General features: G+C 40.1%; 1 protein-coding gene and 1 long non-coding RNA gene across 8 annotated transcripts in view; one reads left to right on the forward strand and one right to left on the reverse strand.

Annotated features, from left to right (window-relative positions):
• Positions 1 to 15,162, forward strand: part of LOC310761622 — a 140,307-nt gene that overhangs the window by 59,896 nt on the left and 65,249 nt on the right. The gene's annotated exons all lie outside the window — the stretch shown is intronic.
• ROBO1 (roundabout guidance receptor 1) overlaps positions 1 to 15,162 on the reverse strand; it is a 573,037-nt gene that overhangs the window by 24,831 nt on the left and 533,044 nt on the right. For 2 of the 4 annotated variants that reach the window (XM_083611369.1, XM_083611371.1), the window contains 5 exons: positions 14,342 to 14,368; positions 11,787 to 11,829; positions 8,417 to 8,571; positions 5,426 to 5,758; positions 3,470 to 3,574 (listed from right to left, as the gene is read on the reverse strand). In XM_083611369.1, coding sequence (XP_083467495.1) covers positions 3,470 to 3,574; positions 5,426 to 5,758; positions 8,417 to 8,571; positions 11,787 to 11,829; positions 14,342 to 14,368 — 663 coding nt within the window. The remainder of the gene's footprint in view (positions 1 to 3,469; positions 3,575 to 5,425; positions 5,759 to 8,416; positions 8,572 to 11,786; positions 11,830 to 14,341; positions 14,369 to 15,162) is intronic. The other 2 variants (XM_083611370.1, XM_083611372.1) reach the window with 1 other exon arrangement.

Genomic DNA, 15,162 nt, shown 5'->3' on the forward strand with positions numbered 1-15,162 from the left:
AAAGGATCGATTGCTTGGGTGCTGTTGGATTTCAAGTGAACATTTCACATAAGATGTAAAGCAAAACGGAAAGAGAAATGTTGCATGCTTCTAAATACGCTAAACTATTTTAAATTGGAATAATAGTGAATGTTTTTCAAATCTAAATATGTTAAATATTTTATTCGGTTGTATTACCAACATTCCTAATGCCTCAGAGTTTGAACTGGGTCATTTGCAGCATATTCTAATGGCATGTCTGCACACTATAACTGCATCCACTTCTGGGAGTGGTAGGAAGAGAACACTCAGAAGTCCCAGTAAATGTGCAGAACCTCCCTCTAGAATCTCTTGGGTCCCAGTCAACTATCTCAATGAAGGAAAATGTATTTATAAATATATTTCAACTGACCACCCCTCAAACCCACTGTTCAGATAACTAATATCAGGGTAATCATAGCAGTTGCATAATTGTGAAGTCGTCCCATAACAGCTCACGTTTTCCTCCACATTACTAATTTTAAAAAACACACACACGCATGCACATAAAATAATAAACTATAAACCAAACCTCACATTCATCTGCAAACTATAGGGTAATGTTTTATGAAAGGAACAGCAGCAGAGTGTATTACAAACCCTTTCCCAGAAGCCAGCTCTGCTATAACTTGTTGGTGTCTCTGTAATTCAGCCATAAGAGAAACCCTGAAAGTAGTTGTAGCTGTATAGAAAGCAGCTTTTCTTTTCTTTTTCTAGATATGTGTGTGCTTCCATCTCTGCTAAACTGGTTTTTTTATACAGTTGTTAAATAATTTCCATTATACTGTAAAACAGGCATCTCACAGTACATCATTTGATCAAGAAAGAGTTGTGGTATAGGGATGGTAGGCGGGAAACCTGTGGTCCAGACTTTGTAATAGGTTCCAAGCAAGACTGGACAGATATGTACACACAAATACAGTTACAAAAAGCTGAACTGAAGGCAAACACACTTGCCTTCTACCAAAATAACAGAAACTTAATGAAGCTGTGAAGGTCTACATGCACATGTCAAAACTGCAAAAGTTACAGATGGGGCAAGGGATGAAATGGTCTGAAAAAGAGACTTCTCCCTCAGCTTATAATACCCCAGACAAGGCTCAGGTAGCTAGCATTACTGCTGAGCAGCCTGTTGGTTTGACCCTGGGTGGTTGCTTTTGACCGAAAATAAAGCTGTCACACTGGTTTAATACTGAACAGAGGGAGGAAATAATAATTGCACAGGTTTTCACGTGCTCTAGCAACTGTGTTGACACTTCTTGACTTTCCAAGATATATTGGTGGGTTGTGAAAATGTCATTCTTCTTTGCCAACAGAGGTGCCCTGATCCAACTAAGAAGATCATTGTTACTGCAGGATAGGGAACTGTATCTGGCTGGTGGGCTAGATCCTAATACTGTAATAATAATAATAATAATAATAATAATAATAATAATAATAATAATAATAATTTATTTATACCCCACCCATCTGGCTGGGTTTCCCCAGCCACTCTGGGCAACTTCCAACAAAATATTAAAATACAATAATCTGTTAAACATTAAAAGCTTCCCTAAACTGGGCTGCCTTCAGATGTCTTCTAAAAGTCTGGTAGTTGTTCTTTTCCTTGACATCTGGTGGGAGGGCGTTCCACAGCGTGGGTGCCACTACTGAGAAGACCCTCTGCCTGGTTCCCTGTAACTTAGCTTCTTGCAGCGAGGGAACCACCAGAAGGCCCTTGGCACTGGACCTCAGTGTCTGGGCAGAATGATGGGGGTAGAGACGCTCCTTCAGGTATACTGGACCGAGGCCGTTTAGGTCTTTAAAGGTCAGCACCAACACTTTGAATTGTGCTCGGAAACGTACTGGGAGCCAATGTAGGTCTCGGCGGTTGCTCCCAGTCACCAGTCTAGCTGCAGCATTCTGGATTAGTTGTAGTTTCTGGGTCACCTTCAAAGGTAGCCCCACATAGAGCACATTGCAGTAGTCCAAGCAAGCGATAACTAGAGCATGTACCACTCTGGCAAGACAGTCCACGGGCAGATAGGGTCTCAAACTGCATACCAGATGGAGCTGGTAAACAGCTGCCCTGGACACAGATTTGACCTGTGCCTCCATGGACAGCTGTGAGTCCAAAATGACTCCCAGGCTGCGCACCTGGTCCTTCAGGGGCACAGTTACCCCATTCAGGACCAGGGAATCCTCCACACCTGCCCGCCTCCTGTCCCCCAAAAACAGTACTTCTGTCTTGTCAGGATTCAACCTCAATCTGTTAGCTGCCATCCATCCTCCAACTGCCTCCAGACACTCACACAGGACCTTCACCACCTTCGCTGGTTCTGATGTGAAAGAGAGGTAGAGCTGGGTATCATCTGCATACTGATGAACACCCAGCCCAAACTCCTGATGATCTCTCCCAGCAGCTGCATGTAGATGTTGAAAAGCATGGGGGAGAGGACAAAACCCTGAGGCACCTCACACGTGAGAGCCCAGGGGTCTGAACACTCATCCCCCCCCACCACTTTCTGAACACGGCCCAGGAGGAAGGAATGAAACCACTGTATAACAGTGCCCCCAGCTCCCAGCCCCTCTAGACGGTCCCCTAACCTCTGCAGGCCAACTTTGAAAGTAGACAGTCTGCCCATCTGTCAATCACATGACATCATATGACTGCCACCTGTGAAAGTTCAAGTCACTATAACTGCTGTTTGGTGGTTGCAGAAACCTCCCTTCAAGATGTGCTTTCAGGATCAATCAACTGAATCTAAGCCGCATTCTCTAGCCCACTTGGCATTAAGAAGTTTCCAAAAGGGAACAACTGCAACTGATTACCAGGGTTTGCAGATAGCCTTGCACTGTGCTATGAAGCCTGGGCAATCAGATGATATTTGGGGCTTCAAAGCAAAGGGCTTTATACATTCAACTGACTGGGAGTGCCTGTAATGCCCTTTTGGGTCCAGCTGTGTACGAAGACAGAGAGGCTGCCTAGTGTATGCCTGATAGCTGGTTGTTGTTGTTTTGTTGTTGTTGTTTTTAAGAGTAAAGTCTTTTTGATTTAAAGTAGCTTGGTGTGATTAGGTTTTTTGTTTCAGGTAAAAGGAATATCATTCCTTAAAAACAAAAACAGCGATCACATCAATCTCAGATGCTCAATAAACTAACTTGGCAATGTGTGCGCTAAAGCTCAAGGAAGGGTGCGATGAGGTTAGCTCCCCCCATGGATTGGTCTTAGATCAGGAAGCACAGACTGTTGGGGAGGCTACAATGGGTTAGAGAAATGGAAATTAAAACACACATTGCCACAATCACCTTGCAGTGATAAAGTAGGCGCAATCCCACACCCACCAAAATTAAAGAAATTCTAAAGCATATTGCAAAAGAGGCCAAAATAAAACAAAACGGGAGCCTCTTTCCCAGGGAGAAAAATATTTGAGGAAATTGGAGATTAGGTGCAGCAGTAGTTCATACTCACCAGATGTACTGCTTCCTCGATCTGAACTGTTGTAGGACCCTCCTGTATTCTGATCGTAGGCTTGGTTGTATGGGATGGTTGGAACATTATCATTTGATCGGTAGTCTGCAATTAAAACAGACTTTTTGAATTTGCATGCATATGCTGCTTGGGTATAGTACTGTGAATGTTCTAACTGCTTACAGCTAAGCCTTAACTTATTGTCTGGTTACAGATCTGTGTTCTTAGTGTGAAAGGCTGATTTGTTTTTGCTGTGTTTAAATGTGTGGCATGTGAGACTATGTAATGGAAGACTGGGAAAATGTTGAACAAAATAGTCTGATCTGAGATTTACCATTTTGACCTCTTTTCCTTTTTCAGCACTTTACACTATCATTAAGGAAGCGTATCTACCACAGACGTGATTCTCTATACATTGGGTTTTTTTAAAAAAAATAGATCAGTATTCTCCCATTTGCTTTCTTATTTTCTAAGACAAAACTATCTTTCTGACAATTTACTTCTAGCCTGTGTAACGAGAAATAACCATTTTGATGAGTTCTGCACTGTGCTCTATCATTCCTATTTCACATCCCATGGCTCTGTTTATGATTTGCTTTTATTTGTTCCATGAAATGAATGTCAGCTCCTGGTAATATTCTTGTACTTTACAGATATTTCTTCAGTAAAAATTTATTGTATTATCTGATGAATATTTCACTCATCTATAAAAGTAAAACACATTTTCTAAATCCTGAATTCTTAAAATAATCATTTGAATTAGGTAATTAATTTTTTTATCCAGAACTTTATGGAGAGAATTTTTTTTTTCTGGATTTGAAAACCCTAAGTTGTGAGACAAAAAATAATAATAATCCCATAAAACATGCAGAAAAATTCAAGGCAAAAATATAATTAAAAACTGTCACTGCTATAGCAAACAGCTAGACACTCATGTCAGATTTATGTGGCCTCTGAACCATTCTGTAGATAAGTAGGTCAGGTAGTAAATAGATTGAATCAACCTTTTGTAATGGAACATGTCCTTTACCTTTTCAATATCACTAGGTGACCATGAGAGCTACAACAATGTGCTCAGAAAGTTCAAAGATAGAACAGGGCCAGCTCCTAGGGATAGCGTTTTGCAAATCGTGTTATTAAAGCAAGCTGCATGGTAGCCTGAAGGACTAGCAAGAAATCGCATCACTTCCTTTTCTATAGCCCACACACTACATTAGAGAAATGTGCCCTTAAGGCCAGAAAGCACATTCTGATTTTTCAAGTTAACACTGCAATCAATTCATTTTAAGGTTATAGATCTAAAGCAGTAATTTTAATCCAGAACTGAATGCAAGACGGTGAATGCAAAGAGTAAGTCTAAAATTTATCAGATCAGTTCGTTTCCATTTTTAGCAAAACCCACAATACAATCATACAAAATTTTATATGCAACATTCCAGTAATTTACAGTGATATGTAGGTTAATTAGACTCCATTCACCACTAGAAGAATGGGATGACCTATTTTAAAATTTGACTGCAATGCCTGCACCTTGCATCTCCTTTATGAATTAAAGATGTCTCAATACCAGCCAGTCACTCATTTGTTGTTAATAAATTTAAATTAAGCTCAAAGCCATATGAAAATATATTTTATTAAATTCTCTTTTAAGATACAGCTGCCTATTTGTTAGAATAAATTCAATTTCTGCAGATTATTGTAGTGCTAATTAACTCTTTGACACTGTTAATTGGGAATTTCTAAATCTACAAAGGAGCTTAGATTGTTCCACAGTGTTCAGTTCATCCTAACAAGTTCCACACTGCAGTAACCAATTATCAGATCTGTGGACAGATAGAAAGAAATATATGTAGTTATTTTCATTTACACAAGCTGAGACCCTGAAAGGAGAGGTTTATGGAATCTCCAGTGCATTGAGAAGTGGGGGGGGGGGGGGAGATACATGAAGTGATTTACCTTTGTTTAATTTGTTTTGTTCCATAATGTTGTACTGAACTGGCGCAACCTCTTGTTTCTGCTGTGCAGATGGCTTCCAGTGTTTTTCATTTGAATCACCACTGCCACTGTTAACATTGCTGATGTTTGACTGGATGAGCTGAGTGGTGGCATAAGGTGTAGGCTGACCTGGTTGGCTGACATATCTTCCATCTTTTAGATTTGGGCTGTTGAAAGTTTTCATTTCATTGATTTTGTTGCTTAAGTCCACATCACCATAAACTGTTGACTCAGGCAGCATCAGGTTTGTTTGCTTGTTCTCCAGCTGATTGTTGTAATTTGCTATACAATCAGCTAACCACAGCAGGAAGGGAAAAGGGAAAATTGTGTTCAGTTAGAAGACTATTTTTAGGTGCTTTTTGGCCTATGTGATTTGGCTTTCTGAAGCAGAAATAGTTAGGTAAACAGAAGCTAAATCAGAATGTTAGCTATAGTAAAATGGCAGCTTACCGTATTTTTCGCTCTATAACACGCATCTGACCATAACACGCATGTAGTTTTTAGAGGAGGAAAACAAGGAAAAAATATTCTAAACGAAACAGTGGATGTATGATTTTTATGGTTCATGCTGTGGCCACAGACATGTGATCTGACAGTGAGTTTGGGGTAGCCCAATGCAAAAATCCTGAGGATCCATGTGGATCCATGCTTTGTAACGTTTTTGCGCCATTGCGGCCCCATGAAACAGTGGGTGCGTGTGTGTTTTTTGGTGCAGGCTATAGCCATGGAAATGCTATGTGATCTGATGGTGAATTTGGGGTGACCCAGTGCAAAAATCCTGAGGATCCATGTGGATCCATGCTTTGTAACGTTTTTGCGCCATTGCGGCCCCATGAAACAGTGGGTGCGTGTGTGTTTTTTGGTGCAGGCTATAGCCATGGAAATGCTATGTGATCTGATGGTGAATTTGGGGTGACCCAGTGCAAAAATCCTGAGGATCCATGTGGATCCATGCTTTGTAACCACGTTTTAAGTGGGGAGGGAAGGAAAAGAACTCAAGGGACAAGGAGCACGCGTGGGGTGTGTGGAGAAGGAGCTTTTCTGCGAGCTGAGGGGGGGGGGGAGAGCACTGTTGCTTTAAAGGTATACTTAAGGTATTTGCCCTGTGCCTGGGTTTTTTTTCCATTTAACAGTTTGCAGTCTTTTCCTTCCGCTCCTTGTTTTGAGGCAGAATAGATTTGAGCAAGTGAGGAGGACTTGGATTGCAGGGGATTCGCCATTAGCTGTGTAAAAGCGCTCCTCCTTGCAGCCTGAATGATAAGCAGCCACCAGCAGCAATAGAATGGAGCACAAAAAAGCGGTAGGGGCACTAGGACCCAGACAATGCTCAAATCTATCCTGCCTGAAAATAAGCTGCTCCGTCCCCGCGGATCAGCTGAGACGCGGGGATTTGCGAAGTTTCCCCCTCTCCCTCATGCCCTCCCCAGCCTTTTTTTTTACTTCCTGGTTTTCACTGCGCTGGCTCAGAGCTCGAGGTTGGTTTTATTTTGCTGCTGGTTGCTTAAATTTTATCTTTCCTGCCATCCCTCTGCAGCCTCACTGCTCTGTTTAGAGAGCGCACGGACTTTTGCTAGCTCCGTCCCTCCTCCCGTGTAAGCGGCTGCTGCCGGCTTTGCTGCCATGACTCTCCTTCCCTCCCTCCTCCCCGGCTCCAGGTCGCTTTAAAGCAAGCAAAGCGAGAGCCTCGTAGAGTGTGTAAGCGGCTCCCGCTTTGCTTGACTGATGGCAGCCATGGCTCCGATCCGTGCATTCGCTCCATAACACGCACAGGCATTTTCCCTTACTTTCTAGGAGCAAAAAAGTGCGTGTTTTGGAGCGAAAATTACGGTAGTTCCATAGGTCCAAAACTATAAGGTGTACCTTTCATATAGGAGTCCCCAACTCTTCTGCCTCCATTTCTCTTTTTACACGGGTAATCTCCTTCTGCAAGGCCCTTGATGGCAGAATCTACTAATTGATCTTAAATTTATAGCTAAATACTGAGGAACGCGGGTGGCGCTGTGGGTTAAACCACAGAGCCTAGGACTTGCCGATCAGAAGGTCGGCGGTTCGAATCCCTGTGAGCTCCCGTTGTTTGGTCCCTGCTCCTGCCAACCTAGCAGTTCAAAAGCATGTCAAAGTGCAAGCAGATAAATAGGTACTGCTCCGGCAGGAAGGTAAACGGCGTTTCCGTGTGCTGCTCTGGTTCGCCAGAAGCAGCTTAGTCATGCTGGCTACATGACCCGGAAGCTGTCTGCAGACAAGCGCCGGCTCCCTCGGCCTATAGAGCGAGATGAGCGCGCAACCCCAGAGTCGGTCACGACTGGACCTAATGGTCAGGGGTCCCTTTACCTTTACTTTACTGTTCTTGTCTAAGTAGCATTTGTACCTGAATACCCACCTGCAGCACTTCACTGTACATTCCAGTGAAAGTTGTACTAGCTTGCTTATGAGTCATACAACATTTGATTCCATAAATAAAACTATGTGTTTGTGAGTACAAAAAGCAGAAGTGACTAGTTCTCCTGGAATCTTTATAGACACAAGTTTATGCCTGGGAGTGGAATATGAGTGAGACAATGCTGTGGGCAACAGATCATAAAAGAGAAGGAATGAGACATAAAATGGATTAGTTTCTGAGTCATCTCCCCAAAAGATGCAGGAATATGTTGGGACACCTGCTGCCACTTTATATATTCTACAGGATGTTGAATAAGGATTAATATAATCTAGAAACAATGACGAGGGGATTAAGCACCCAGAGAAGCTGTACTTGTTCAGGAGGCCGGAACTCTCTCAAAAGGATCTAAATGTGTGGGTACAGTAGCATACATAACAGCAATAGGATAACTTTGAGCAGTAACATGCCCAGATGATATAGACAGCAATAAGCAAATAGGAAGGAAACAAATAAACAGGAAACAATACAAATTAAGTTCAAATTAAGTTATTTTAATAATAAACAAGATTTACCTGGGCGACTATATGTAGTGAGGTTGCTGTCACTGTTTCCAGTGCCTGATGTACAGCAGTTGATGGAGCAGTCGTTGTGATTATTCCCGGTGTTAGGCCATGTATCTGCAAGCCATGGCTGAGTGGCAGGTTCATTGATGTTTAAAAGGCCTGGCCTTCAAAACATAGAATTACTAATTATCATAAGATGTCATCTTAAAAGCAAAGTTCACATTGAAAATCTGTCTGGTCTTTGACTGCAATTAAAGATTGATTGTTCTGGAAATTTACTTATTCTTCCTAGTGATACTGGAAACATGAACAGTTGCTAAATGAAATTAGCTGGCAGAGTGAAAGCTTTAAATAAGCAACTATGTGCTGACTTGTATGGGCTTCCTTGTTCCTTCAGGTCTGCTGGAGAAGCCTTGTTAGGAGTCCCTTCATAACAACAAGTTCCCCAAGCAGTGTTGCTGCAGATTTGGAATTAGCTGTGTATGAACATGTATCAGGCGTATTTTACCATTCAGCTAAAAAGACTTTTAATGTTCTTAGGCATTTTACTAACTCTCTATGTATGGCTTTTGGTTAAAAAAATAGTACATCTTTATTGGGTAAGAAAACAATGTAAGAGTTGAACCAACTCTTCCTCCCTTACAGTGGTACCTGGGTTGTCGAACTTAATCGGTTCTGAGAGTCCGTTTGACTCCCAGAACGGTTCGAAAACCAAGGTGCAGCTTCCAATTGGCTGCAGGAGCTTCCTGCACTCAATCGGAAGCTGCGGAAGCCGCATTGGACATTCGGCTTCCAAAAAAGTTCGCAAACCGGAACACTCACTTCCGGGTTTGTGGCATTCGGGAGCCAATTTGTTCAACAACTAAGCCATTTGACAAGGTACCACTGTATTAGTGTTTCTCACCCTTTTCCTTAATGCCCCCCAAGATAGCATTAAAAGCCTTTCTTCTATACAGAGATCTGTGGACATTTTCTAGGACCTTCTTTGTTACCCACTAATAAATTCATGGTGACATTCCATTCCTGCCTTTCATAGTAGACTCCATTGCACCAACATAAAGTAGTTGGGTTTATGATTGGACAGCTGACAACATGCTTGTTACTCCTTTAAAATAAACCACTCCTAACAATTTTGTCATTAACAACATACATGTTTGATCTCCAAATAATCACACACACATATTTTATTTCACAGTGCAAGCACAACACTATCCTCCCTTTCTTTCCTACAGTGTTTATAACAAACACGCCGTATGACCTATTTGTGAAACTTTCCTCAATTTCATATTAGGCGGGCCATGCAGCGTAGGGGACTGCTCTTTGACACATGGCCAAAGCTCCCTTTGGTATGCAGAAAAACTCCTGCAGTTCTTTGGATACAGGCCACATTTCCCTCCATTTCCAGCTTAGCTGAAATTCTTGGAAATTAAAGTTACAGAGAACATTAAAAAAAAACCTATAAATACTAAGCAAAAGTGTTTCTCATTATGCAAAGTACATTATGCTCAGTGAACTGGAATCAACTAATAGTTACAAATGCTTTCTGAATGAATTACTTGGAAAAATACCAATTTGATCAGAAAAAAACAGCTGCTAAGAAAATATTGTATTTTATGTAAGCATGGCATCTCCAGCTCTATTCCCTTTGTACAGCTGAGGGTATACCTAAAAGGTGGTGCAGAATGTTCCCTTTTTAACTGTCTTGCCTTAACGTGGGTGGAACTCATCTGGATCAACAGCAATAACTCAGAATAGCTCTATTCAGATGCAACATCAAAATGTTTTGGTAACGTGTGCAGAAGCCTGGAATGAACTTAGGGCTTGTTCACTCCTTCCTCTCTTCTCTTCATATGCTGTGAAAGCTGCCCTTTGTAGTTTGTGGAGAAATCACAATTTGGTGTTCTACTGAACAGGCATACAATGGTTTGTGCTTGTCCTGAAAACTACGGCAAAAAACTAGTTTGCCTTACCGGTATGTAGGAGGTTAAAAAGTGGGTAGGGGAGCTGAAACAACTCAGCTGTGGGAAGGGGAAAACTTACATTTCACTCCCTTTTGCCCTTTTAAAAGTGCTGTCTACTGTGCTTACCTCTTCCTTTTTAAAAAAAAACAAACACAAAAAACAAACCTATTTAAGACTTCCACTCCGCCCCCTGCATCAGGCATCCATCCTTCCTAAAATGATTTTAGCTAGCCATGTTTTTTAAAACCAGCAGACCTCATTTTAGGGAACGTGCCCACCCCAATTAATCCAAATGTTTGGGGATTTTTTGTCACAATCCAGTTTCCTGCAAGACATGGCATGGAGGGAGGGTGTACAAGGAAGCAAGAACATAATCCCAAGGCACATTCATGTAGTAAGTAAACATGGTTTGCTATTATGTGTGAATCAGGCCAGTGTGAGTACAGGGACAGGTACTGCATGGCCCAGAAAGTGGCCATGGGTGCCAGTTTCAGAGCTCTGCATAATTTGGTTCCTTGTTCACACACAAGATACACTAAACACCTTTTTTTTAAAAAACAACCTCATTTGGAAAAGAAGCAGAAGCCTCTGTTTGACCTATTTGCTAATCTTAGCATTCTGTGTGACATAACTTTTCTTTCTTTGTGGGTGGCTTGACTGCAGTTGCTATGCATCATTTTGGCTCTGCACCATCATCTGTATAGCCTGACTTGTATTTGACATGACAGTGATTGTATACCTCCGTATAGCTTTGTTTTAAAGGCACCTTGTTAAGAAGCAGCTGCTGTGCTGGGGAGTCGCTGCAGTTGCCTGGACAGCACTGGGGTGGCACAAGATGGCAATGAAGTCAGGGCCATGCAGACACACCAGTGTGAGTGCGCAACTGGCTCTGCTGATGTGTCCACACACACACCTGACCTTGCTGCCACCCAAAGCAATCCAGGTAGAATTGCAGTGATGTCAGTATTAATGAAACACTGACATTTGTTTGAGAAGAGAATCATTCCCGATTGACCAATTAACTAAAGACTTAGCTATAGTCTAAAGATGGAATTGCGTTCATTTCTCAGAACCCAGATTTATCTGTACTTTTAATTTGCAATTCCCAACCAGTAATGATCGCTATTCCGTTTTTGTTTTCTGTTTTTAAAAATCACCTAAGAGGCAGCTTTCTTTAAGCATGGTTTCCAATTTAAGGTTTTTCTCTTTGCTATCATTACTAAGTGTTTAATCTCCTTAAATGCCACAATTTAGCTACTTTAGCTCCCTTTAATCATCCCCTTATACCGCAAGAGTTTTAGTTTGAAGTCAAAGTGCTCCCTCTGCTGTTTGCATTCAGAGATGCAGCTTTACCCAACATACCCTGCAGTTCAGTCTGCATTTTGCATTCTATGTAAGAAACCTGTATACAATCTTACCTGCCTCCACTGCTTACAGCTTCACCTCCTCTTTGATAGGTTACTAAAATATAAAAGGAAAATATATAGTGGTTAAGTTAATTCTCTGAATGTGCTTCTGTTGGATCCTAGAAAGAAAAATGCTGAAATGTGTTTATTTCCTTGTGGCTAGATTACTGTCGGTATAAGCAGTTCCTACCACCAACTCTATACAACCATACTGCCACCTAAAAGCCACTGGAGTTTTAGTTGTTTATTTTTCAAAACATAAAATAGATATTGCTCGGAAGCAGTATTTTCTGATGTGTGTGCTGTTGTTTACAAAATGGAATGTAAAACACAACAGATAGGTGTTTCCAAATATATTTATATTTTGGGAAGTATGTCATAAAAATTCACACCTGAAAATGCGTTTTAAACATGCCCAGACCCAAATACACTTGCTGTACTTCAGCTACCACCCCCAGGTTAAGCAAAGAGTTAAGAAGATTAACCTCAGTGCAAGTGGCGATGGATTCCATAGCTATGCATTTCCCAAACTAGGAATGTGTTTTAAAAGGCAGCCAAATTCTGCTTGTTAGAAGAACTCCAAAGTGGGGGTCTGCAAGGCAGAGATAACCGCTTGCAGCGATTACAATAACAGGATTAAAATGTAGCAGCCAATGGTACATAGGCCTTTTGCTGAAAGTGTTGCTAAAGATGAGGGGTTGTTGCCATTTAAATTCAGTGGAACTAAAGTAGTTGGATTCTGAATTATGGAACAGAAAAGTTTTAAATTTTAAATACAGTCCGCATTTCAAATGACTCCTTGTCAAATTTCCCTGTTGTCTATTGTACAGCTATCATGTATTGTGCCAAGTATTGATTAAAATATTTTTGTCTTCACAGTTCTAAAAACTTGGCTCCTGTGAGAAATCTGACACCAAGCCTAAACATGCTTAAATTTAAGCTTGCAAATTAACTTAGCAACACTAATAATGTACATAAATTATTTTCTCTGTACAGCCCAGTTGTTAAAAACATGGATTCTGTATGAGGAAAATATCGGAATGTTTAAACTAATGCTGAAGCAAATTCCATATTAATATATGTTAAAAGTGAATGAGAAACAAGGACCAAAACTATTTTAAAAGTTGAAATAACAGCTTATTAGAATTACAGAAGATTTTTATAAACATGAAGGAATTCATTCTTTTTTGAGAATGTGAAGTAATTTTCTCTCTCCATCAGCAATATTATTGAAATGTGTTTATTCGCAAAACAATTTGAGTACAGACTATGTCGTCCATTATAATGCTAAGTAATAAACTATTAGAATTCCTGTTTACTTGCTAATATTATTAAATATTACAATCTTCAGCAGAAATGTGCTGACAGAACAATGTTTAAATGGGAGTTTGGCATTTACCGTATTTAACATTGATTATTGGGGTTCTAGATAACAAAGCTATCCTGTTAAGGCAAGGTGTTCCACCAATGCAGCAGGACTTCATCTCTTCATTGTCCGCCCCCCGAATTTGCTCTGGAGGATTGGTGGGGAACACAGAACAGATTAGTGGGTGGCACTGGGGAAAGGAGAGCGAGGGAAAGTCATTGTGTTACTGGTAAAACTTCCTTTAATGTAACCCTTTGTCTATTTTTGGTATTCTTTTAAATAACCAAGAATAACTGACAAGCATTTCATTCTCATGCTTTCAGATCTGTATGGTATAGGGTATAATTATAATTATAATGCTAAGGTTCACACAGAATTCCAGGCTACACTCAACAGCATGTGTGCATTGCTTTCACGTTAATGGCATCTTCTATTAATGGCATGTCCTAAAGCATAGAGCTTTCCAATCTAAAGAGAAAAGTTTCAGCATAGAACAAAGCTTTAGATATAGTCATGGGGTTGTATCCAACAGTACTGCTCAATTGATACTTTGCAATAATTTACCCCTTTCTCCTGTTGCCCCACATCCTCTAGAATGATCTCTTTGAGCATCCTCCAGAGCAGATTGGGATTTGGGGGACATGAGGGGTGTTTGTGTGTGTGTTGTAAATAGCTTCATTCCTTGTTCTGATGATCGAAGTCTTACTGTCAGTTGGATACAACACATATAGACATCTCCCAGTTTATAAAAATGAAATCCTTTGTATGTCTTTCTATTTAAGTGTTAAGTAATGTTCCATTAAGAATCATTGGAAGGGAATGCTGCTTGCCTTTATGCAGAGTCCTTTGTGTAGCTATGGCCCATTTTGGTAGAGCAGAACATTATGAACAACTATACAATATACAAAATTAGCAAAAACAAAAAAGCAAAAACCACCCAACCATGCTATACATTAGCATAGAAGATGATAGGATCTCATGTAGTCTTCCAATGGATATAAAACTCAAACTTTGGACAGCAGTGTGAGATCTGCCAAATTGGTAAAATGATACTAACAATAAGGATATGTAATGAATACTACTCATACTACTCGCTGTGTAATATTGTGCCTGGTTATATGAGGGAAGAAGAAAAAGAGACAGTGACACCGTATCACACAGGCACATGCCAATCAGACAAGGGAAAAGTGCAAATATATACCTGTTGGTGTGAAGGTAAAAGACGGGACTGAAAAATCAAAACACAATAAAAACTGGTTATTAAGCTGAAGAAAGAAAAAGAGATCACACAACATTAGTATAAATCAGGGCAAGAACAGAACATAAAAGTAAGAGTAAATATGTCCAAGACATAACAATATGTGAATAAAACAAAATTTGTTATTTAAAAAGGTGACTTGTCTCCACAGAAGAAGAATAACATTCTAGTATAGTGTGCTCTTGAGGGAAATAGAGTGTGGTTTAGCCTCTAAATGACCTTCTTTTTAGTGCTTTATGTTTTGCTGCAAATCCATGTACAAACAAAAACCCTACACTATTTAATCATATATATATATATATATATATATATATATATATATATATATATATAAAAAGAAGAGTAATGGTTACTTTTTCCCAGTATCATCAAGATATTGCTAGACTCTTATATTCACTGCATCATGCAAATGCTTGATAAAGTGGATCAATAAGGACACTTAAGCATTTAAGCAAAGAGTAAGCTATTTCTAGGAGTAACAAAGTATTATGAAAATGTGCTAATTTTCCATTACTTGCACCTTAAAAGTGTGTTGTGCTTTATTGTAACAGCTGCTCAATATCACAGCCTTTAAAAAAAACTAACTGTAATGAATATAGAACACACAATAACTAGGATTTTTTTATTCTTCAGTTTTTGAGATACTTTTGTTATTTTAACCTAATAATGTTAATCTGCCCTGTAGATTACCTGCTGTAGTAATCTTTCCTGACTCACGAGCCTATGAGTTTAAATAAAAAGTTTCAGAATATAATAATTCTCAC

This window comes from Podarcis filfolensis, assembly GCF_964270895.1.
Source record: "Podarcis filfolensis genome assembly, chromosome: 4".
NCBI classification, from domain to species: domain Eukaryota; kingdom Metazoa; phylum Chordata; class Lepidosauria; order Squamata; family Lacertidae; genus Podarcis; species Podarcis filfolensis.